The following is a 25,482-nucleotide window of genomic DNA, read 5'->3' on the forward strand; positions in this document are numbered from 1 at the left end:
GGACAAAATTGAGTAACAATGCACCGAGCGACTGTGGACTGTGAGCATAATTAAAAATTCAGTTTAACATTGCTTCAACAGTGTGCCAAATTGCACTCGAAGCAGCAGTAAAATCGTAGGTGAGAAACACGCGGTAAACCGATTAATTGAAAGATATAAAAATAAAGAGAAGCAGAACTTCCTATAGCGATCGTATACCATCCACGGACACTAACACAGCCCGTGAAATTCCGGTAAATTTTACATCTATCCTCTGTAGCACGATTGCTATAATGCGATCGAAATAGTCGAGATGTCTATCTAGCATTAACGAGGTTGATTCTCAGAAGAAAATTACCGATGCGTACAAGTTTTAATTAGTTTCTTTCTTTTCTGACCTATTATATACTGTTTTATCTTTTCTGAAAAAGCATTACGCAGAACCGTCATTATCAGATGTATAAAATCATTACCAGATACACAAAACGAACTTGTAATTCTTGTAAACCGGAACACCCTTCGAGTAAATATTTTACAGGATTATCGAGGATTGTAAAAAGTGTTCAATTCCGTATGTAGATATGTTGGATATTTCAAAATTGAGAAAGTTTGCTCAGGAATAAAAGAAAAGAAATATAAAAGCATTGTTCAATCGAGATTAAAAGGAGTTGTATTTAAACAGTAGCCTATTTAGGTAAAATAGAAATTTAGATTTAAAATAGAAAATCGATACTCTTAAATATACAGTAACGTGGAGAATTGATTTGTGTAACGAAAAGAAAGAACAAGTAACATTCGAAGGAAGTTGGATATTATTAAACAGATTAACTCGTTCCTGCACTACTTTCTTCTATTGTCAACCGTAAGAGAGACTTGACCCGATCAAATTACGCGAGTCACCCTGTATGGCTCACATTGTTCTTATATTTTCTCAACAATGCATAAGCAGGGAAAAATGAATGAAAACAGCCACGATCTCGACAAATGTTACCGCAGTGATTGCAAGAGGACCTTGTTCGTTGCATTACGTTGATAAGTGGAGGATATGGAGATGGTCGGTTAGCAACCAGCGAAGTTGGAGGTAGAGTGACAGGTAACAACACGGTAACCACAGACGGAAAGGATTGTACAGTGTGAGTAAAGTTTTTCCTCGTTTAATCGATTACCTCGATCATTGCAGAAATCGAGACACTTTCGGTTCAGTTTTCAGCAATTATCGAGGTTTTATTGTACATATTTTCTGTCATTAATGGGACACGAGAGAATCATCGACCTTCGAACGAAACGCTATTAAGAGAGTAACCTGGTAATTTAAACAGGGAAATATTCATAACTCGATGTACCGTTATAGGTCACAGGGGCAATAAAATTCAATTAATCGATTTGATAGTCGATAATAACAGACGAGAGTATAAAAAAAATAGATAGAAACCTGTGCTTGATAATACACTGCGCAAATCACTTGGAGGTTCGCATTTCTGAACAATTACGAAAGAAACATTGTCGACTTGATACAATGTTATTAAATGTTTAGATTGTACAGAGTGATCCTCCAGAAACGGATAACCCGAGTACAAAGTTGCAAAAAAAAGTTGTTAACCAAAAATTGATGGTATCAAAGAGTGTCTGGAAGTAGCTGATTGTTTTACTTCAAAGTTACGAATACTATACAATAATACTTATTATTGTTCAAATAATTCTGAACAATTACGAAAGAAATATTGTCGACTTGATACAATGTTATTAAATGTTTAGATTGTACAGGGTGATCCTCCAGAAACGGATAACCCGAGTACAAAGTTGCAAAAAAAAGTTGTTAACAAAAAATTGATGGTATCAAAGAGTGTCCGGAAGTAGCTGACTTCGAAGTCATTTTATTTCAGACTTGGTAAGGTCATGGGTATTTTTCAAAAGAAATTTTCGTAAGTGTAATTAAAAGGTGAAAAGCGTTACGAAGGTCGTTAGCTCTTATCGAAGGTTTTTAACGAAGATTTTAAGAAGCTTGTTGATCGTTGGCATGTGTCCAATTTTATCGATGACGCGGACATGTAAACACAGATTAGAAGAAAATTAATCTCGAGGTTTATTTTTTAATCCATTCGGGTTTAAACCAAAGATACGAGGACGAAGCGTTGCTTTTATTAAATCGTCGCGTCTTTTCGTCCAATTATCGGGTTATTGCAATCTAAACTTTCGACGCGCACTTTATTCATTATTAGCCATTTTATTTAGCAGGTATGTTGAAACTTTTCAAGTATTGGATATCTCGGCGAACGATAAAGTCACTTAAGTGGGCGATCTTCTAATTAATTTGAACAGTGTATTCTAGAGAAAGAGCGACCTCAAGGATGTCGACGAGAACCATCAAATTCAAAGTTTACAAAATCGTCGACGAGGCTCCAGTAATGGAACTTTTGTTCTTGAAAATAAAACGTTACCGAAATAATTAAATATTCGACTCGATTCGACGAAACGAGATTCACTCCGTTGGAAATTCGATCGTTGCAATCATCGGTTACAGTACATTGTACAAAGTATAATTTATTTTGGAAAATTAAAGAACAGGGAAACGAAAACGAACAGTGATCAACGAAGAGTAAAACACGGAAGTGAAACAGTGAAGACAGCATTTTGTACTTCCTCATAAATATGAAATCACAGCGCACGATATCGCTGATGAAGCAGGAAATTTTGACGCGAACATTGAGTACTTTCGAGCGCTGGTTAAGACACGGTAAATTTTGAACAGCAATTAATAGCCTTGTTCCTGCAAGCAATTCGATTAATAACCCAATTACTGAAACACGATTTTTGTATTGCACCACGAATTAAAAGATTACACTCCGTTTATGGTATACGCAGATGCTACGTAGAATTAATTCGATGCAACGGTTTCTTCGTTACAAACGATTGTAACAGAATCATTTTTATCGCGGTTAACTGTAAATTAGATATTACACAGGATAAACTGCATCTCTACATCCGTATTATTTTTATTCACAGTGGATGAAAAATATATTTTTATCACTTTTCCTGGTCAATTTTCAAAATCGGTTTCAATTTCTCAAGTACAATTCTATACTTATCGTTACAGTTTTCATTTAAGGCAAAATTGAGGAAATGTAACAACACGACCTTCGAATGACCTTCGGTTCGTTCCGCCACCATAAATTTTCATGCCCAAGGTCGTTTGAATATCGCGCTGTTACAGCTCGCTGGTGACTTGATATCGATACACGGTGTACGATAGAAAAACATCATAATTTATATCGTACGTAAAACAATGGAAAATGTACAAAAAAGATTGTACTTTTACGCGTATCGTGAAACCATGTTGACCATGACGAGGCGATTCGTATCGGTCCACTAACGACGAAAATAAGATTGGACGAACAAGTCACGCGGTTTACGTATCTTTTTTCTCAAACTTTCGACAAGTCAGTAGCCAATTTTCGACATCAAAGCGGAACAGAACGAACTCGAAGTGCTCGCAATTATTATCGTCTCGTTTATCCATTAGATGCTCGATCGTGTGAAAGACGATCGAGAACACTGGGTATCCCGAGGATCTTTAAATTTCGTTCAATTTGAATATCGTGGAATCATTGAGTAAAGATTACGCACAGTTACGAAGATTTTTCACAACGAATTATTTCACGTGGACAATCTTTCATCCGGTGATCCTACTTTCACATTTCCACGACGAGTGAATTTTAATTTTCTTTCAATTTTGTTCAATTTAAATATCGTGGAATCATTGAGTAAAGATTACGCACAGTTACGAAGATTTTTCACAACGAATTATTTCACGTGGACAATCTTTCATCTGGTGATCCTACTTTCACATTTCCACGACGAGTGAATTTTAATTTTCTTTCAATTTTGTTCAATTTGAATATCGTGGAATCATCGAGTAAAGATTACGCACGGTTTCGAAGATTTTTCACAACGAATTATTTCACGCGAACAATCTTTCATCCGATGATCCCACTTTCACATTTCCACGACGAGTAAATTTTAATTTTCTTTCAATTTCGTTCAACTTGAATATCGTGGAATCATCGAGTAAAGATTACGCACGGTTACGAAGATTTTTTACAACGAATTATTTCACGTGGACAATCTTTCATCCGATAATCCCACTTTCACATTTCCACGACGAGTAAATTTTAATTTTCTTTCAATTTCGTTCAACTTGAATATCGTGGAATCATCGAGTAAAGATTACGCACGGTTACGAAGATTTTTTACAACGAATTATTTCACGTGGACAATCTTTCATCCGATAATCCCACTTTCACATTTCCACGACGAGTAAATTTTAATTTTCTTTCAATTTTGTTCAATTTGAATATCGTGGAACGATCCAGTGCAGATTACGCACGGCTACGAAGATTTTGCACAAGGAATTATATCGCGTGGACAATCCGTTAATCCCGCTTTCACGTTTCCACGATGAAATAATTATTGTACGTTCGTCAGTGGGATTAATCTTCTCTTTGATTGACGTGTGTTCACGCGTGACTTCTAATATAGGCTGACGCTCATTTGCCTTTCTATTCGAGCCTTGTTTCGTACATTGGAATGTTTCAATGCAGAATGCACGCCGGGTAAACAAACTGGTGTGTTTCCACCGGTTCACCGATGCACGATTGCATACTGCACCCCGTTCAGGGTTCTAGCGCGATACGAAAGCACCACCGTCTCGATCCACGGGCCACTTTTCCACGTTAACAACGCGATACCGAACGATGGTGGTTCAAGCCTATGGAAATTGCACGTAATTGCGAGCGTGCCTCCAGTAACGATAAAGTTTCCGATCGAGGATGCAATTTTACACATCGGTGCCGGTGTTTCGACACGGTGCTCCTTTTGGAGAGAGTGCAACCGATCAGCGGGTAGAACCGCGAGAGAGAATCGAAGAGCCACGCTACGCTGTTCCGTTCGGATAACCCACTTTCGTTCCTCGGTATGCGCATAGCATCTTTCGATCGACTCGTGTCATCGTTTCCACGGATTTATGTTTTCGTTGCGCCCCGAACCCAACGATCCTAACTTTCGGCGAACTACGAACTACGGGTGTTCCACGACGAACGAGCGACCAGAAATTTTTAACCGGACGATTCCTATTTATGGAGAAAAATAATTACTTTATGGAATTTAATGGGACGATAGTAGCAACTTAATACAGGGTGTTTCGGAACAATCGAGCAACCAGAAGTGTTAAATTAATTATTTAGGAATGAAAATAAGTACTTTCTTAAATATAGAATTTAAAAGAACATAACCCAGATTTATTACAAGACGAAAAGAATCGATAGATTATCGGGATGGTAATTTCAAGTAGAAGATATACGAAGATCCTACCTTATTGCTATAAAATCGTGAGGTTAAAAATGATCGTTATCGCAATTATTTACCATAATTTGCTTATCATTTTCGTTACACCGACGAGTCAACGAATCGAGTACGTAAAGTGTTACGTCATTTCTACGTAGAACGAATGTGGCACAGGAAGGTACGGAAAACAAGATATTGTACCATTCGATCCATATTCTTATCTGATATTAAGGGAACAAACAACATTGAGCTGGCCTCGTTCGTTAATTCAATGGACAGGGAATATATACTTATCTGCACACGAGAATAAAAACAATGTTTAATAAAAAGAAAAGAGAATGTAGAGCAATTGGTTATAATTTTAAGAAATTGAGCAATGTTACCGTGATTGTAAAAATACATTTACGGATTAATGCAATTTTATATATCATTGTGTAATAATTCCTGATGAATTGTACTAGAACATCGAGATGGATCTGTTTCTCAAATTACATTAAAATGATAGAATTCGTTTCTCAAGCGTGCAAAATACTCGTGTACTTGAATAACAATCAATTTTGCATAACGCTGTATACAATCGTATCGATTGTAATATATTTCAATTGGACTTTTCGTTTCTGTTTTTACGTGAAAAAATACTCGTCGCTCTTGAAATTGAAATCCCTGTTTAACTCTCGTCGGGTTAAAAAGAAATTTAAATGCACGTAACGTAATAAGGCCACGATGGTTCGAATGCATTTTCTGGTGTTCACCAAACAGGTGTAAGTATATGTCTGCTTGCTTGAGAAATCAATGATCCTCGAAATGAGAAGCAAGGAAAGCGGCAGCGATCGAAAGCAGTGGAAAATTGCTCGATTGATTGAAGCAGTAACTATACACCAACAGATATTCGAGGCTAAGTACACGTTAGCTGAATAAACTCCGAAGTTTACAAAACTCTATAAGCTCTATAAACTGAATTCGATCTATCCTCGATAAAATCGATAAATGTACACGTAATCGATAAGCTCAAATGTAATTATAATATATAACTTTTTATCAGCGTCATCCGAACGCTTCTGTACATTCTGCGAACTATTATTTTAAATTCTCCGTAACAAAAAGAAATAAATTTCCATTGTAGATGAAAAGATAGTTACGTGAAATCTTAACTCACTCGTGTGGTACAATTTTACTATTTCTTTTTAAACAAACAGGACTTGCGTCAAGATGGAAAACTTAACACTCTTCGAATGTTACCGAGAATTAAAATTCAATTTCACTTTGTATTAGAAATTTTCTACGAATATATATCTTTGTCGGTATTTCTCTTAAAATGGTAAAAAAAAAATGTCTGAAACTCTGTGTGTGAAAGTTTCTTACCAGAGAAGTAAACATTAGGTCGCGCTTCCACTGTGCCACTTTTTGTTAGTAATTCAGATGTTACGTGCAGACACGTGCATACAGAGTGCATGGAAAACACGAAACGCTCGACACGATTTATTCGCGAAATTTTAAGCAAACCGTAACACGCATTTTACCCGGTTTGTACCACGCGCCTAATTTATATCGTTATTACGAATAACTTTTCTACCAGGCGAATCATTCGAGTAAAATAACTTTGTTCGAATGCTCGTTATAAATAAATATTTATAACCGTTCGAATTATAGTTACGTAGTAATTAGATCGTAATAGAATACGTAACCCCAACGAGTCAATACACTTAACAATATCGTTTCTCGTTGCATTTGAACGAGTTGCATTGATGCACTGGTGAAATTTTCCCATTGCGAATGAGTCGAGACACGACTTTATTCGGACTATTTTTACTTTCTAAAACACAACGACAAATATAAGAATCCTAATTTTCGGTAGTGAATTATCAAATTCGATACTACCGGTCGCTCGTGCTCACTTAGCTCGTGTAAGTCGGCGCGTCGCTCGCGTTTAATAAACAATATCACCGGTGGGGATAATTCTGTTACTTCTAAGCGGGTTACATACAAGCTGAGATTATTCCAGCTATCTTTAACTCACTGGCCGCCGAGTACCTCGTAGATCGAGAGAACGAGAAACAGTGAAAGCAAGTGAGGAACAATGGATGCGTGTGAGAAGCATCGGGAGCAACCGAGATGCAATTAAAGTGATGGGGATAACTATGCGGACAATGTAACGGACAGAAACTGCGACACTTGGAAGGTCAGTACTGCGAAGAGAAAGGTAACGCGACAAATCTCGCTTGGTTTTATTACGCAATGACTGGTGCTTTTCGTTGGTAAAAATAAATACATCGCAGCCAATGGAAAATGAAAGTAGCCGCGCTTTGCATTTCCATTGAAAGACGGAGTCTAGAAACTGTATGACTGGAATAACTCTTTTCAACTGAAAGTAACCGAACACGGTACCCACTGGTTGGCATTTAATGACTTTATACACGGGTGTTAATCGTTAAAATGTTCCGCATTCCGCAAATTATTGTTGCGTTATTCACATCTTTGTAATATGTTTCTGTCGCGCAGATATATACACCGAGTACAAATCTCGTAGCATATTTTCATCAAACGGTGAACAAATTCTGAATCTGTTCGCGCAGCTCGCGGTCCCTCTCAAACTGTACATTTTGCAACACTATCGAGTAAAGAGAACAATTATTTTGAACGATATTTGAACAATTCTAAAACGGATCGTGTACACTGAATTTTCTTTTATATTTATTTTTATGAATCGCTTTAGGAAACGCGTAAAATGTTGAAATGTTGACAAAATTTTTAACCATTTAGATTGTATAAATATTTTTCAAATACTTTGGAATGATAATACTTTGATTCTACTTTAGGAGGTCGGCGAAAAGTTTCTCTATATTGAAAAGGTTCGTGGGAAGGTAACGTTTGAGAAACACTGACATAAATTGTTATACCTGCTTTCTCGGTAGTTACAAAGATTAGCGTGAAAATTCGGTTTCTGGTATTCTACGGTTCACCGGGATTCTTTTAACATATTATGTATCTGCTGGTCACGGAATCGCATTCTTAGTTCTGGCGGTTGGCTGTAAGTCACGGTAGACGTAAAAAGTAGACATAATAAATTACGGTGGACGTTAATAAATTATAATACTTTTACTATATTATTGAAAACTACTCCCGCAGACAAATTTTCAGTTCGAAAATACAAAATTTTCATATTTCGACGTTTTTTTTTTTTTTCTACACTTAATAGTTTTCGAGATATTGGATCAAATATGCTTCTCGACCCAACACCGAGGATCGTTTTCGTTCCTTCCATAAACATTTATCATTAAGAACTGAATACGTCGAATATTTTCGTAAAATATGACTACTTTGTACAAAAGTTTTCTAAAAAGTGATAATTTACATTTAGAAATATTTTCTAAGATGACAGTTCATTAGTAAGTCCACCAGTAGCCTAAAAGGAAACTAATAATGAATAACTGAACTGAAAAATAAAAAGTAAAAATTAAAAATAAAACTGAGTATTAGATTCGTTCGTAAATTAAAAATTTGAAAATACTACGCGAACGAGTACGTACCTTACAAATTAAAAATAAAACGAAGTATTAGATTCGTTCATAAATTAAAAATTAAAAATACTACGCGAATAAATACGTACTTTACAAATGAAAGATAAAGCGGAGTATTAGATTCGTTCGTAAATTAAAAATTGAAAATACAACGCGAACGAGTACGTACCTTACAAATTAAAAATAAAACGAAGTATTAGATTCGTTCATAAATTAAAAATTAAAAATACTACGCGAATAAATACGTACTTTACAAATGAAAGATAAAGCGGAGTATTAGATTCGTTCGTAAATTAAAAATTGAAAATACAACGCGAACGAGTACGTACCTTACAAATTAAAAGGGAAGCGGAATGTTCGACTAAATACGTACTTTCCGAATTAAGAATCAAGTACAACGTGTAAATAAATACCCGTGTACTTCGTATTCGGTTGGATTCGCAATCGACGATGCGAACCGCTATAAAACGTAGACCATCGATAAAAAGATAACGGAATAGTTCTCATCGGTCTTGTAACGATACCCGTGTCGTAATAACAATATATAACGTAATTCCGCGCGACACAACGTGCGATTGAAACACTGACAAAATTAAGTCTAAATCGTAGCAGTCGCTCCCGCTTTTCACTTTCCAACGTCGTCGACAACGATCTTTCCGTGCCTTACGAAAGAACGACGTGTCTGTGAGAAAGAAGAAAGATTTTGTTCCTTGTATAATTGTTGCACACGGATCGCGGTCGGCGGTGTTCCCGGAAAACCGCGGTGACTCGATCGATCGCAAAAGATGGAATCCTATTGGAATTAGGAGCGACGTGGGTTAAAAAAGACTTCGCATACCATCGGACGTTCCGTTCACTGTCGTGCTCGGCATTACTCACGTAACGTCCTTTCAGATAGTTAATGCGCGTTACGTGATTCAGTGGTGTACAGGGTGACTCAAGATGAGCGTTCAACTGTTCGCTGAATGGCAGAAAATACGGAAAGGGGTAACGTTACTTTGGTATTTGTTACGACAATCTCACAGATTTGTTTCTTAAGCAACGATTCATCGTTCGGTAGTGATTTACGTATCGTAACTCGAGTACAAGACTTTGAAAAATTGCTCCTATTATATTTCACCGAATAAAAGAAAATATATTTTACCAACAGTGAGATAAAAGATATGTACGATTTTCGTTGGTAACGACTTGACGAGATTCGTGAAACGAAAAGTATGCATTTTCGTTTAAAGAAAGGATGTAATTCTTATTGCACATGCACCGTTGAATTTGGAAAAAATCTAAGGTACTACGGATGTTCGCTGAATGGCAGAAAATACGAAAAGGGATAACGTTACTTTGGTATTTGTTACGACAATCTCACAGATTTGTTTCTTAAGCAACGATTCATCGTTCGGTAGTGATTTACGTATCGTAACTCGAGTACAAGACTTTGAAAAATTGCTCCTATTATATTTCACCGAATAAAAGAAAATATATTTTACCAACAGTGAGATAAAAGATATGTACGATTTCCGTTGGTATCGACTTCACGAGATTCGTGGAACGAAAAGTATGCATTTTCGTTTAAAGAAAGGATGCAATTCTTATTGCACGTGCACCGTTGAATTTGGAAAAAATCTAAGATACTACGAATGCAGTGCTCTTCGAGCCATTTACCTTTTTTCTTTAACATTTTTTCGTAAGTGCATCAAGGAGTCATTTTTTACATTTTTGTATGTAAAACACTCGTTTTAACACAGAGACGGAATATCGTCGAACCGACGATTGACAATAATTAATAATCTGTACGATGACATAATCGAAGCAAATGTAATCTCCGAATATAAATAACTCATCGATGAATAATTATGACATAATTGCAATTCTGATTCGATAAGTTGGTGGAACGTTAATCGAAACACTAAACATCTTTTGGAAATTGATTTTCGATTATAACACGTGCTCTCGAATACTCGAGATGCAATTTTCTTCCAGCACCGATTCTCGTTTCGAACGTTTCGTGCTCACGATTTATGAAATTTCGATACATTTGTTATCGTTGTAAAAGAGACAGGTCTTTTCAACGGAAAATAAAAAACACAGCGGTAAAGTTGTCAGAAAAAGATAATGGTAATTATGCAAAGCAATGTAAAATTGTATCGCGAAGTATTTTCTTTAACCTGAACCGATCGATCGTCTGTTACCGTATTAAATAATCGTAAGAGTAGTGGGCTTATTGCTAAAGCACTTTCCATCTACGATCTCGTACCCCACCGTTATTATTCCGCATTTACTGCACTGGATCCAGTAAATACAGGAACAAGATTTTATTTTCCGATTACGTATCGGTAGTAAATAATGCGGTATTGAAAATACAGTTACTCAATTATCGATGAGAACGAATAACCAATTACCGAGTAAGAATTCTCGTCGTGTAAATTGTTCATTGATCGATCACGAAAATGACCGAAACATAACTTTGTTTAATAACGTGAAAGTATAGATAGGAGAATGCAATTGGCAAAATGAATGAGCGCACGCACAATGACCTTGGAGCGATCCAAGGTCACGAGAAAGCTTAAGCGATTTAAACCAATGAGGATGCGGATGCTCTATTCAGCTCTATACTATTTAAAGCTAACCGAGTACTAGAAATTCGAGACGAGTAAAACTCGTTTTATCGAACCGAGCTAAGCACTCGCACGATTGAGATAAAAATTTCGTATAATTCAATTCGACCGTGTACGTGAGACAACTTCAAAGAAATTTGAATTTCTCGTTCCCTTTAAACGATCCAATAGTCGAACTGCACGAATAATTCGATATTTGAGTTGTCCAAACGGTGCACAAAGATATTCGAGGTATTCCAAGTACAGTATTCGAGCACTCGTCTCGTTTCGATTATTCGTATTGAAGTTAACTTGCCTTTAAACTCGATACTTTGTTCACGAGAGACCTTTCGAAATTTACTATCCTTCGTGTTAAACATAGTTCTAGTTTCGTTTGATTTTCAATCGATCGAAGTTCACTTGGTTGAATTTATTTTTCATTTTGTACACTTTCATAGAGCAGGAAACCTGGAAGGCTCGAAAATTTAGATTATATTCGTAATAATTTTTATTTCGTTACTACACGTAGAAAGACGATTTAGTTGTATCCCTGTTTTCTTTCAAAGCATGCAATTCATTACATTCGAAACCGTATAGCGAGCCTTCATTGTGTAAGATTTTTTAGCGTAGAAACGTGCGAGATCCTTCACTCGTGTAAGGTAGTGGTGCAGTGGTGCAGCGATGCAGTGGTGCGCAACCTTTCTTGTGGTCCGAGTAAAAAAAAAAAATTCTACAATCAATAAAAATAATATATTTCTATTCAATGTAATACTAAAATTTCCGAATACCTTTTCTACCATAGACGAATGATATTTTTCATTCATAATGCACTCTCTAATTGAAATTTGTATTTCAATTCTTTTGATATATCTTCGCCCACTTAATCGATCGTCTCTATCATTTAACAGTCGTTCTTGCGTAAAAACACTAAATTTATACATTTCGGAAACTGCTCCCGCCTCGAACCTGGTGTCTACTAAGCAAATTAAAAATATTTTTAATATTTCCGTATCGCAAAAATGAAGTGAACAATCTTTCACGATTAAAAATTGAAATTTGTATATTTAACAGTCACACTGACGAAAATTCTTTTGCGAAGGCACTTCTTACAAAACCCGGTGAAAATGATTTACTATCATCCGGCGTGGAGTAATCCGAAGTATTTCAAGTCCGATATTGATATTTTTATTTCGTCTTCTCGAGAAGGCAGAAATATACGTCGCTTTAACACCTCGAATAGAGTACGGCAACCCTAGGCTCGAATGAACTCGAAAATGTCGAAGTTTGTGCACTTAAGTGAGATCAATTATCGGGAAACGGCGCTGAAATTAAAAACTTTAAAGGCTCGGTGAGAGACGCGTGTTTCTAAACGGTGAAACCTGCATAGACGTAGACCGGAGATCGGAGAGTTTTTGTTCAAATACGAAGGAATTCCCCGTACGAGGATATTTTCGATTCGAGCGTGTTCCGGAGGCTGAAACGCTTCGAAAACGAGACTTCTTCTCTGTCACGTGGGTTATTTTAAAGCCAAGAACGTTCCGAAAGCGAAATTCTACCGTAACAATGTGAATCGAGAGAGACAGTGTTCATAAACTACAGTTTTACGTTACAGGATTACTTACTCGGAACCCATTCCCTCGCAATTGCTATTTTTATTTGTATCGCGATACAGAGACCGCGCTCCAAACGAACGAGATTGAACTGTGTTAACGTCGAACGAGATTCTGGAAGAAAGCTCTTAAGGTTCTCGAATAATTTACAAACTCGAAACTAACGACCGTGTTACGTAATAAATTTTTGTTTCCATGAACCCGCAAAGGAGCAATTCGCATTTTCCTTCTGCTTTCGTCCATGACGCAATCCTGTATTTATCTCGCCGCTATTTCCTCGATCAGCGATACACGTGCGATCGTTGCACGAGTAACGATTTTTTCTTTCAATCGAAGTGTTCGATACAAAAAAAAAAAAAAAAAAAAATAATTACGAACGTTACGGAAGAAACGCGTTTCATTTTTCCCTTTATAATATTAAATCTACGCGCGTACGTGCACACGAGAATTTAACAAGCCCTCCGCGTTAGATTTTCACTTTTTATGGGTTTTATGCGGTGCTCTGGAAAGAGAAACGGTCGATTTCAACAGGTGGGCTTTCTACGTTACGCGGGGAAAAATAAATGAGACGGAGAACGTTAAGAAAAGAGATATCGGTTGTTAAATTATGGTATAATAATAACGAATAACGTTTTATCCGAGAGCGGTGATCGGCGTTCGAGCAATTGAAAAATATAAAATGTGATACAGACGAGAAATTAGATCTCTTCTATGGTAAATATTTTCCTGGCGTGTGATTCGTTTCGGTAACAACGACGCTATAAATAGTTAACGTAAGTACGTACGTCCTCGGGTATAGTAAACAACTTATTGCAATTATACGTATTGCAACGATACGTCTACGTCTCTCTAACTCATTTCCGGAATTATTATCACCGCAAGTAAACCGCAAAGATCATTTCGATGTATCCCACACGTGGCATTCACTTTCGTGCAGTAAATATCACTTTCGAATTTCCAATCAACAGGACTCGTGTTATTGAACAGGCTTCCATTAAAAATGCAACTCACTACGCGAATAAAATTAGAAATTCTTTCTAAATTATATCGGACGATCGACAATCTGCGAGTTTACACCTGTGAACACGAGCAGCTCGTAATTAAAACATTCCGATTTACTTTTTAAGTTGCGTTAATTCGTGAAAAGATGTTCTATGCAAACGGAACGATTTACTAATTTACTTTTCTCACCCATTTTCGTTTCGCGAGAATAAAACCACGTACTAGAAACTAACACGTGCGTTCGTGTTTCTTTGAACAATTTGAAAACTATGGGAATAATTACAAATAACACGTGCATTCGTGTTTCTTTGAACAATTTGAAAACTATGAGAATAATTACATTCGCGTAAATAGAACTTTTGAAATCTATAATTCAAATATTGCTCGTGACTATATATATTTTATAGCACTGTAACAACCTTAAAAATCCTGAAAAACTATGTACATTACAAATGCAAATAAATATGTGTATATTACACATTTTCCAGATTTTGTGAAATATACGCAAGAAATGAAAACGTTACGTGCAAATTGACGAATGTAAAACTACACCACATCGGATAATCTTGTATTATTAATAATATATCCAGAACGAAGTGAAATTAATATTTGAAATTGAACAGTTCACTTTACCATTTTAATTAAAGTTTCATAACGATTTAATAATTCGTTTTACTTCACGACTAATATGAAATGTTACGGTACAATGATTAAGCTCGGATCGAAATTTATATTTTATTCGGACATGCTCAATTTCATTTTATTACAGTATCTGGAAAATTTAGGTTTTCATGAATGCAATGCACGAACTGAAATGTGAATGCATCCGAGTGTGTGTACAGAGAATGCACGTTACCCGTTGAAACAAAATAATCTCAATATTACACGATCGCGTTCTGTTTCCTTTTTATACTTCCTCAAAGGCGTTCTGTACAACCGTAATTAATACAACTGAACAATCGTGTAGCAGTTACAAAATCGTTTTTGTAGAAAGTAGATTGATATGAATTTCCTTCAAATTGCTTTTTCCATCGAATTCGATTTTCGAAATAAAATTTTCCATTGAATTCGATTTTCGAAATAAAATTTTCCACCGAATGACGAAATTTTCTATTGAATTCGAATTTCAAAATAAGATTTTCCATCGTATTCGATTTTCGAAATAAAATTTTCCATTGAATTCGATTTTCGAAATAAAATTTTCCATTGAATTCGATTTTCGAAATAAAATTTTCCACCGAATTACGAAATTGTCCATTGAATTCGAATTTCGAAATAAGATTTTCCATTGAATTCGATTTTCGAAATAAAATTTTCCACCGAATTACGAAATTTTCCATTGAATTCGAATTTCGAAATAAGATTTTCCATTGAATTCGATTTTCGAAAGAAAATTTTCCAACGAATTACGAAATTTTCCATTAAATTCGCTTCTAACGTAGTTTGCCAAGGCATCTGGAACGCAATACGCGACTGTAACGTATGTTGAATCAATCGCAGCAATCAGAAGCGATAACAACAGTTTTATCATACTTTCTCAATCTACCATTTTTCCTCGATCGTTCGTTCTAAATATATCTGTCCCGAATACACTCAACGCGACGTCTACGAATCGATTTTCCAATTTATATATATCAAGTATTTTATTGAATTTTTACCTATTTCGTAGAATTATTATCTACTTATAAAATGACAAAGTTTTGATACCTCGCAACGTAAAGTGCCCAATAACGTCAAGTAAGGAATATAAATGTAACACCAATATTTGATTGTTGTACCAATTTTGATTTTATCCAAAATATAACTGCATTAAAAAAATACCAACGACTTCGATAACCTTGACAAATATACAATTGGTATAAATATACATTTGGCTATTTTTCGTTTGCCTTTTGAAATCACCTGATTTTTGTTCACCTATTCTTCCTTTGTGACCTTGAATAACAAAAAATGTTAATCTTTCGAGCAATTCATAAATCGGGCATTCAACAAAATCACTGAAACGTTAAATAACCAACATTTGTTACATTCCACGAGTTTCTAACGAAGTGACCTATTTCTAAGCGATCATTCTGTATAAGGTGAGCATTGAGTACAAATATTGCTACATTAAATAAGCAGTATTTCTCTCGCCCAAGTAATTTTTAGCGAGGTGACCCATTTCTGGAATTACTCTATATAAGTTATACATTCAGTTAAAGTGCTACAGTATTAAATGGACAGTATTTTTATCACATCGGAGATATTATTTTCCATCAGAAATATCAATTAATCTCATTACACGAGAGAATTTTAAATATACCGTTATTGAATCACGTTAACCTAAACCACTCGTTATAAACAGGACACGTTATCTATTTGCGTGCTTTGTAAAATTAACAAGACGAAGAAAATTATATATACCTTAATGTTCACTGCAGAATGTACCGTAGCGACGTATTCCAGCGTAGTTCGAAACAAAAGTGTAAAGAAATGCTGAACTTGTACAAATGAAATAAAATAACCCGCTGCTCGAAATGTTTTCGTTTGTTACAATGTCTACCATGTATGTGGTAGCTATCGAATAAGTCACGGTAAGCGACAGTGAAGAGTTCTGCTCGGATTTATTAGATTGGATTTATTTAGAAGATAATTGAATTGGGTCGAGGAAAGTTCCTGAAATAATGTGAAATCGATCGAATCCTGCTTTTACATTCAGGGAACTACAGTGTCACCAAGAACGCTAAATTAAATAGAATGGAAGCCCATGGTGCACAACCTTTCGAGAAAACCGAAAAGATCTAACGAAACGAAAACGAACTGTAACAGAATACGTGAAAGAATACTCTACGCGCTGATTTTAACTTTAAAATAAATCTAAGACGAATTGAAATATTTTAAACTGAAAAAAATTGGCACGAAAAATGATGTTTACCATTTACAGGGAACCATGACCAGTGAAAATGGAAGCAAAGAGCTCACAATCTATACCGATGGAAAAATATTTAATTCAGATGTTTCCCAATGGATGGAACTACCATTTCCACGACTCAAACAGACGATAGAAATATTTGTGCTTGAAGAAAATATTGTACGAAATGATTCCGAAACCATTAATAAATATTCTGCTACGAAACAGAGACCTCGATAAATAATAATATTTTATACTGTTTTCTAAAAGTAATTATAATTTTCTATGCATCGTCCAATGATATAAAATCGCTTCTAAATGCGAAACAAATGAAAGTTTTCTACGGTCCGCGAACATTTGTATCTATTTACAGGTAACGCTTGTTTCTACGTACAGTTTGTAGAAGTGGTTCGCACAAAATCATGCGGAAAGACAGCACGTACCTACGCATACTACTAACAAGGAATGTGATAGCATGGTCCCAAGACTGAGAACGTGGTGAGAGTACGGAAACTTGGATAGTCGCCAATTTATACAACATCTAAACGGTCGTGGCTACGAGGATTTTGCTCCTTTCGAGTTCTCTGACTTATTTAGTGTGAACCAGAAGCCACGTAACTTACATTCACGAAGCATTCAATTTTCTGGGAACGCGAATTATAGTTGATTCTAACTCAAACAACGATCCATTCCTATTTAAAAATAATATATTCTTGAAACTGGCATAAAACTTTGTCGCGTATTATTCGTATTTTTATTATTTTTTTTTTTTTTTTTTTTTTTTTTTTTATTTAATTAACTAGTACAAAAATTACCCGCGAATCGTTACATGTTATAAATTAAAAACAATCGATACAATACGATACGTTACGATACCAATTAAAGTTAATAGTTCGAATAGGAATAACGAATGACAAGTTAGATACTTTGTGCTGAACGTATACGCTTTCTAGCGAAAAATTCTAGATACGTTGTAATAGATAAGTGTGATTTACGATTCGATATTTGATCTACCAGTCAGGTGGAAACCGAATGTAAAACTATCGACCTATTTCGTCTCTCTTTCCTTGCCAAAGCAATATACACCGACAAGACTTTTTCAACGTATTGAGACTACCTGTTAGAGATGAGCTAAAAAATCTCTTTGCTAGCTACAGGTAAATCGCACGATTGGGTTACCCGAATAAAGGATGTGGGTTAGTTACGAACGTTAATATTTTATCGCGAAAAAGGTTTTACTCGGAATGGTTTAACGGATAATATGTATCCAAACGTAATTTTACTTGCAAATGTAAAATATCATTATTCGGAAGTACGTTTCCTTTAAAGAAGTATAAATAGTAAACAAGCGATGGATAAACGTAACTTACTTTGTATAGAATAGAAATATTTCGGCGAAATATTACGTGCACAATGCATGTTCATACGATGCATTCGATACAAGGTTTTCAAAAACATTCGTTGAGATTGAGGCATCACTTTGTAAAATTGAACAAAATTGGTTAAACGACATGTACACATGATGTTTTTCCACGTTAAAGACGCGACATGTGAGTACGTTGGTGATAGTCTTCGCAAAATGTGTCAGCAATATGTGCGACAATTTGATAAGTACAAAAAATGTCATGAAACGCGCGCTTTCATATGCTCTGCTGTTACTCACCGAAAGCAATTCCTCGGGGCAAATGAACCGACAAGCGGTGGTATCCTTTCGATGCTCCGAAAACTAACCAAAAATCGTATCCACGTGTACGAAACGAAACCAATCACGACACTGTATCACTCACTCAATCCGCAAACGGCGCGCAATCGGTTGACACTTTCGATGCGCGATTTTACGACTATGGAATTTCGTCACGTCGCACGTTCTCTCAAGAAACGGTACAAACGCTCATATTGCTGCTTTGCAGAGTGAACTACCAGCTTCCCTCTCTGACTAGCAGCCAATGGGCGTGGTTTAACTCCGTTGATACTCGAATAAACACGAACGTGTACGAACGAAGGGTATTGGTCAATCGGAAGGCTAATTCACATCCGCGCGAAGAATATACAGCGAATCAAAATTGTGCGTGTAATTTGAATCGGATATAAATACCACGTAACAAAAAACTTTTGAAAACGATTAAATTTATCGAAATTATCGAATACTATTATTATTGTTCACCATAAACTAATTTTTATTTCTATGAATCGATGCGTTTGGAATGAAACGTGTACAGGATGTTCACATTACTATAACATACTTTTCTATTGTTCAAAAATAAGGTGAGGAACAAATAAAACAGGAATTAGTTTTGTTATATTTTTCATACGAAATAAGATGGTTTAAATGAACTTTCAATATTTAGAATAAATTTCAAATTATTAAAAGCTTTCCATGAAACGATGAAAATATTTATTCAATTCATTAACAGTTAAAAGCTATAATTTTATTGTAGTTTTCGCATGATAAATCTTTTAAATTCAATATGCTATTTACCATTTGGATCGAATAAAGTAGAACATTATCGTCAACAATATGGCTATGAAGTGTCGTTTTAGCGCGAAAAATTAAAATTATATCTACTTCCTCTGGCAATTAATGTAAAGTATTTAATTATACTTTGAATATTGAAACCGATCATTTTTTAATGATATATTACAAAATAAAAGTTATCGAATTTATAATTTTCCATGAACCTTTTGCTTTTAATCTAAAATGTAACTCATATTTGATAACTATCAACGTGTCACGTTTACACCAATGTGAATAGTACTTTACAATGATTCGAAAGCGCGTTGTCTTTATTATGTCATTTTAATAAAGTCTATTTTATAAACGATAGCTCAATATATTATTAAATATGCATTCTCACGTAATGCCGAATAAGGTATTATATTATTCTATATAAAACCATTTTGAAGGTATTACAACGTTAATGTACATGTCATGCTTATGCAAATATAACCTCTAAGGACAACAAATTAAGACGATTCCATGCTTTTATGCTTCAATGAATGTTGTACCTCTTTCATGATAGTTGACAATTATGAAGAACAAGAAATTAATTATACATAATGATATTTGAGTCTGAATATTTCTCATAAGATATCGACTGCACTGTAAATATGTTTACATTATTTAATGTTTTTTTTTATTTTAGAGTGAGGATGAATTAACCGTGGAGGAAAAATGGAGGTAAATGATTATATATACTTTGAATAATTAATATAATATGCTACATGGAAAAATCATATATTCAATATTGCAGAAACATTTTCATTTCATATTACAATATGTACAAATGTTTACAAATTTTATACAATTTTTAAAAAATATTACATTATATTGTTAAGCCTACTTTATAATTTGGAAATTTCAGGGTACAACATATAAAGATGCAAAAGGACCATCCAGGACATGAATCGATGCATGCTCAAATGCTGCTCATTTTAATAGTAACAATATTAGTAGCACAGTTTATACTAATTGAATGGAAAAAACTACACTATAAATCATATCAGGTAAATTTAAACCAATGCTTTCTACCAGAGTAAAACTTATTTTGTTTGATATGTTTAAAAAATATAATATCCCCTTTTAGCTTGTTACACTAATTGCTGTATGGATTATTCCATTTGGATTAAGTTTAAAGAATCATTGGTGGAGGTTTATATTTCTTTGGTTAGTATATTCTTGTATAACAGGACTAATAGTAAGAAAGGCTGTTCAGAAGCCTATCGCAGGTACAACACCAAGGTACATTTATGTTTATTACTACTTGTAACGTATGTGCAATGACATTAAATTATAATACATTACATATTATAATTCACTTAATACGCTTTTTACAGATTGGTGTATAAATGGTTTCTTTTTATTCATAAAGTCAGTTATATATTGGGTATAATAAGTTATATAATAATGTTAGCCACAATTTTTGGCTTAAATATTATATTTGAAGTCAAGTCTCAAGTATGGATAAATTGTATTATACTTTTATTATTTTATGGTCTTTATTTTGGAGTATTAGGAAGAGATGTTGCAGAAATATGTTCGGATAAAATGGCTTCGCACGTTGGAGTATGTATAAAAGCGATCGACTACTACATTTATGATATAAAGAGTATATATAGTGCAATACATCGATTAATTTACAGTATTATGTACCTGGCCAAATGCCTACAAGGACTTTAGAACTAGATGTGTGTGCTGTATGCGGAAACAAACTTTTAGTGTCGGAACACGAAACTGGCGTTATAGAGAATACATACAAGCTTTCTTGTGAACATGTCTTTCACGAGTTTTGTATTAGAGGCTGGTGCATTGTAGGAAAGAAACAAACGTGTCCATATTGTAAAGAAAAAGTTGATCTTAAGAAAATGTTTTGTAATCCGTATCCTTTTCAAACTGTTTCTTATAATTATCATACGATCTAATGACTACAATTTCTTAATTTTATTAATTAATCTATATGTACCTTAACAAAGCATAAAGATGGGAACGTCCTCATATTTTGTACGGTCACTTACTAGACTGGATCAGTTGGTTAGTTGCTTGGCAACCATTAATTTTGTTTCTTATTCAAGGTATCAATTGGGGCCTAGGCCTCGAGTAAGTAGTATTGTATTAAGCTAATTGCATTGCACTTAGGACTTCATTGGGTTTCTGTAAAACTATTGATTCATTCGACTAAACAACTATCTGTTTGTATTTCTCTACACATAATTGCTACTATGTTTGTAACAATTAATTGTGCTAGAAGCGTATATTTCCAATCCAAGTTGTGATTGCAGTTTTAAACAAATTCGATACCTATGTTGCATTCACATTGCAACTCATATAGATAACTTATTTTATATAATCGGAATGTTTCCTATTAAGGACGATGTAAGGATTTATAAAATGCTATTAATTCTGTATTTCAATAGATTCTCGATTTATATAATATTTAATAATAATTCTTCCAAAGAATATATTTGTTAACTCTATTTAAAAATTTTCATAGTTACATTTAATTTGTTTTCATACACAAATAATTAATTTTTTGAACTCACGGTGTAATATACAGTATAACGTACTCTAATTTGAATATATATTTTCAAGTACATATGTAGGAATGGACTGCGGTTATCCGAATTAACGGAAATTTATAATAATTTAAACGTAACAATCAATTCCAAATTTGATAGAATATAAGAAGCACTATTTACAGTAATATTTTAAAAATGCTTTGATTTACAATTTAATTTATTTAAAAGTATGTTATGGCAAATTATACATAAATAATCGAAAGCTCAAACTTTCCTTAAAAAAAAAAATTCAATTTGGATAATGGGTATTAAATTGTATTGTAGATAGAAATATTTTCAATTAATGTGAGAGGGGTGTACTATACCATATCTTTTACCATTCCATTTCCTTATTAAAACTGGTCACATCAAGTTCATACATGAATTAACAAATTTAACATATTTTACGTTGTATACTTGTTAACAATGATACTTTTCAAAAGTATGCACTAACTGTAATCTTTCTATGTAAATTTTAAGCTTATGAAACGGTAACATATATTAGGATAAATTATAAAAGATTGCAAGATTTGGTTCGATTATGGTTAAAGAAATAACAGTTACAAGGTAAATTATTGTCGCGCATAGAAGAGACTGAATGCAGTATTTTTCAAATGTAACGAAAAAAAAGTTATATTTAGCAATAAAATTGAATTATTTGTGATATTCCTATATGTAGTACCTTACATACGTCTATTGCATTTATTTTTATTCTACAAAGTATTTACAAATGCTTTATAGATATCCATTTGTTTTCCATTTAATCGCCTCTATTAGCAATATAATTTTACTGTGGGTTATTTTAATACGCCAAATTGATAGAAAAACAAACGAGTCGAAATTTTGGAATAGCATATCTCATAATTATATTAATTACGTACAAAGAATTACATTAAATCTTTTGAACGTATAGTATTTTGTTATCATCAAACTTGCTATAGTAACAACGGGCCACTAAACAAAAATGTTTTGCTAAAAGTTGATGTATTACTTCGCGATTTGAATAATATTAAAATTTATAAACGATTGTACAAATATTGTGCTACTGTAATATAGAACTGTTATACGCGAACAATGTACAAATAAAATTCGAAGATTCAATCGTAACAACGATGGGATTTTTGCACAATTTAAACGTACAGAGTTAAACGCACCTCGATCCATCATTTGTTTCTTAAACAAATGGACGTTACGCGATTATTGTAAATATTTTAAATGAAATTGCACAATTGTAAACTTTGAAAGAGAAAAAGTTGTTCCGTAATAAACGTTGTACAAAGGATACAAAATTTATGTAAAATTTATTTCTCATCGGTAAAAACTCTGAAACAATTGGGAACAACTAACAACTGATATTCATTTAGAACCACCTGACCGATAAGGGTGTGCGGGTATTGGTGTTGGGATAAACTTTGAAATTTTCAGAATTACGTTACGTGTCTTTGAAACTAAAGACTAAACGTTGTTTAATAAGCGGTATTTAATTGCACGCGATCTCTCGTATATAATCACCGACTCATTCATTTTTACCATAGGAAACGTTTCAGCATTCGTAACAAAATTATTACAAAAATAATATCAAACAGTCACGTTTCCTATACCCGAATGTAAAATAAAATAATATATACACACGTGACTTGTACTTTTTCTTCTTGCCCCTGAATACGTACATTCAAACAACACGCGAATCACAAAAAGCATGTTGGATGTTGAAAATCTACTCGATCCGAAATTTTTGGGTACCTGCACACCCCCCATACGCGATAAGATTTTATCATTCCATTGCAACCTCTCGTAGTGTGCTTCCCTACGTTTAATCGAGCAGAACACAGGATATCGTATCGTAATTCTCATTTTGTTTCGTTTTGTTTCATTTTGTTTATAATTTTTCCAGAGAAACGGAAGCTACTAAGTTTAACGGTGGCAACGTCAATACAACGGGCGGGTACTCGACGTAACTATACGAGTTGAGTAATCGTACGTATTGTGTTTCCAATAACAAACCCAAAGAAAGCAGTGACCGCACTCTCTCAAGATGTCGCTTAATCGCTGCTGCGGACAGCGCGCGTGCCGAGAAGGGTGTTAGGTCTGAGGGAGGATTGTCTAATTGGACACGTGTGGAGTCTAACTCCGGGCTTGTAGAGAAAAAGAGAGAGACAATGATAATAACTCGGACAGTGATGTTACTAAAAGTCTTTAATTAACTCTCATCGTTATCGTATAGCAAAAAACAACTTTTATCACATCACGCATTCATAGGTACTTTTTCAGACCTTCGGACTCGGTAGCGAGAGCACCAGAATACATATAAATGTCTATTTGTACACTTACACCCTAAAATCCTCTCGCTATTGTCGTGGGGGAGCTGTACGACAGGTGTGAACAGAGGCAAGGTGAGAACATTTAACGGAGGTCGTATAGCGGGCCCGATTACGTAAGAAACAGGTGACAGAGGTGAACGATCGGTTGACAGATTGGCTGTGTATTGGATTCAGACGCCACGATATCGACGGGAACGATGGGATGGGTCAAGGGGCAGACAATCACAAACACGGGGAAATTTTATAGATATATTTATTGAGTACTTAGCGTGTAAGAGTATAGAATATATGTTAACTTATTGTTAAATATCATTACATGGTATCATATATAATGATGTATTCTTTAAAATAAACCTCGCGCGGACAGATTGCGCGCTTCCGTGTGTGTGCATGTATGCGTCTGCGTGTGCGTGCGTGCACGTGTGTGTGAATGTGAACGTGTACGTGTACGTATGTTTGCGTTCAAGAGTATTTACATAATGATTGCAAGTAATATGTACAATCTCCACGAAAGGACAGAACAAAAATACAAAAGAACGGACGAACTGCGACGAGCGTCCGTGAAACGCGGCTCGATAAGAGGCGTCCCATGGAACCTTCCTCTTAGACGTTCATCCGTGTTCTACGATCGACGAGAACGAATCGCGATGATGGAATTCCACTATTCGTTTTCACTTCGGTCCTACAGGATGCCCCGCGTGGTAGCCGTGAAACATTTTCAAATTGTTTCTCAGACAATTCGGAACCAAACTCGTCGTATAACCATACGGTCTATTTCCATTCGTTACAGAGGTTATGCTAAAAATCATACCACGCGTATTTGGAATAAAACGACCGTTTTTTTTTTTCTTTTTAATCGCATTACCAGTTTCCGAACGCGTAGCTTCGCGGATGCGTAAAAAATTGAAAATGTTCGATGGGTGTTCCTTAACGCACCGATAAAATTCAATCGTTCCATCGTAAACGATACATAACCGCGATTAGTTTTGTGTACTTTAAAAACTCGTAGATACGAGTACCGAGAAATACGATATCGGGCATAGTGAATAGAACGCGGATCATAGTGAGCATCATCGTGGATCGATGTCTTCGTTAACGATTGAACAGCACGCGTCACCATGCTCGACATCGAGTTTGAAACAACATCGCATCTCGATGTTAAACGAAAATAGACGGACG

General features: G+C 34.9%; 2 protein-coding genes and 2 long non-coding RNA genes across 7 annotated transcripts in view; 2 read left to right on the forward strand and 2 right to left on the reverse strand.

Moving 5' to 3' along the window:
* Window positions 1-17,548, forward strand: part of LOC143154357 (uncharacterized) — a 27,608-nt gene extending 10,060 nt beyond the window's left edge. The window contains exons 2-3 of the long non-coding RNA XR_012994050.1: window positions 16,964-17,199; window positions 17,304-17,548. This is a non-coding gene — a long non-coding RNA (uncharacterized LOC143154357). The remainder of the gene's footprint in view (window positions 1-16,963; window positions 17,200-17,303) is intronic.
* Window positions 1-18,841, reverse strand: part of Synd (protein kinase C and casein kinase substrate in neurons protein Synd) — a 97,965-nt gene extending 79,124 nt beyond the window's left edge. Inside the window, exon 1 of the mRNA XM_076326438.1 lies at window positions 18,594-18,841. The gene's annotated coding sequence lies outside the window, so the exon portion shown is untranslated. The remainder of the gene's footprint in view (window positions 1-18,593) is intronic.
* On the reverse strand, window positions 12,025-12,569 carry LOC143154316 (uncharacterized). Its single transcript, XR_012994043.1, has 2 exons — window positions 12,217-12,569; window positions 12,025-12,130 (listed from the first exon to the last, which is right to left on the reverse strand). It is a non-coding gene; the product is annotated as an uncharacterized LOC143154316 (long non-coding RNA).
* An 845-nt stretch (window positions 18,842-19,686) lies between the features above and the next one.
* On the forward strand, window positions 19,687-24,652 carry LOC143154356 (E3 ubiquitin ligase Rnf121). 4 transcript variants are annotated; one of them, XR_012994049.1, is made up of 9 exons: window positions 19,687-19,800; window positions 20,074-20,108; window positions 20,293-20,434; window positions 20,515-20,669; window positions 20,765-20,993; window positions 21,071-21,306; window positions 21,408-21,524; window positions 23,877-24,375; window positions 24,456-24,652. XR_012994049.1 is itself a non-coding variant. In XM_076326440.1 (8 exons), the coding sequence occupies exons 1-8, from the start codon at window positions 19,774-19,776 to the stop codon at window positions 23,938-23,940; spliced, it is 1,005 nt and encodes a 334-aa protein (XP_076182555.1). In that variant the 5' UTR covers window positions 19,687-19,773; the 3' UTR covers window positions 23,941-24,652. The 4 variants fall into 4 exon arrangements, 3 of the variants coding, with proteins under 3 accessions (XP_076182555.1, XP_076182556.1, XP_076182558.1); XM_076326440.1 differs by having other exon boundaries at window positions 23,877-24,652; XM_076326443.1 differs by lacking the exon at window positions 19,687-19,800 and adding an exon at window positions 19,913-19,998 and having other exon boundaries at window positions 23,877-24,652.
* The last annotated feature ends 830 nt before the right edge of the window (window positions 24,653-25,482 follow it).

The sequence above is a fragment of the Ptiloglossa arizonensis genome, chromosome 14 (assembly GCF_051014685.1).
Source record: "Ptiloglossa arizonensis isolate GNS036 chromosome 14, iyPtiAriz1_principal, whole genome shotgun sequence".
NCBI lineage: Eukaryota > Metazoa > Arthropoda > Insecta > Hymenoptera > Colletidae > Ptiloglossa > Ptiloglossa arizonensis.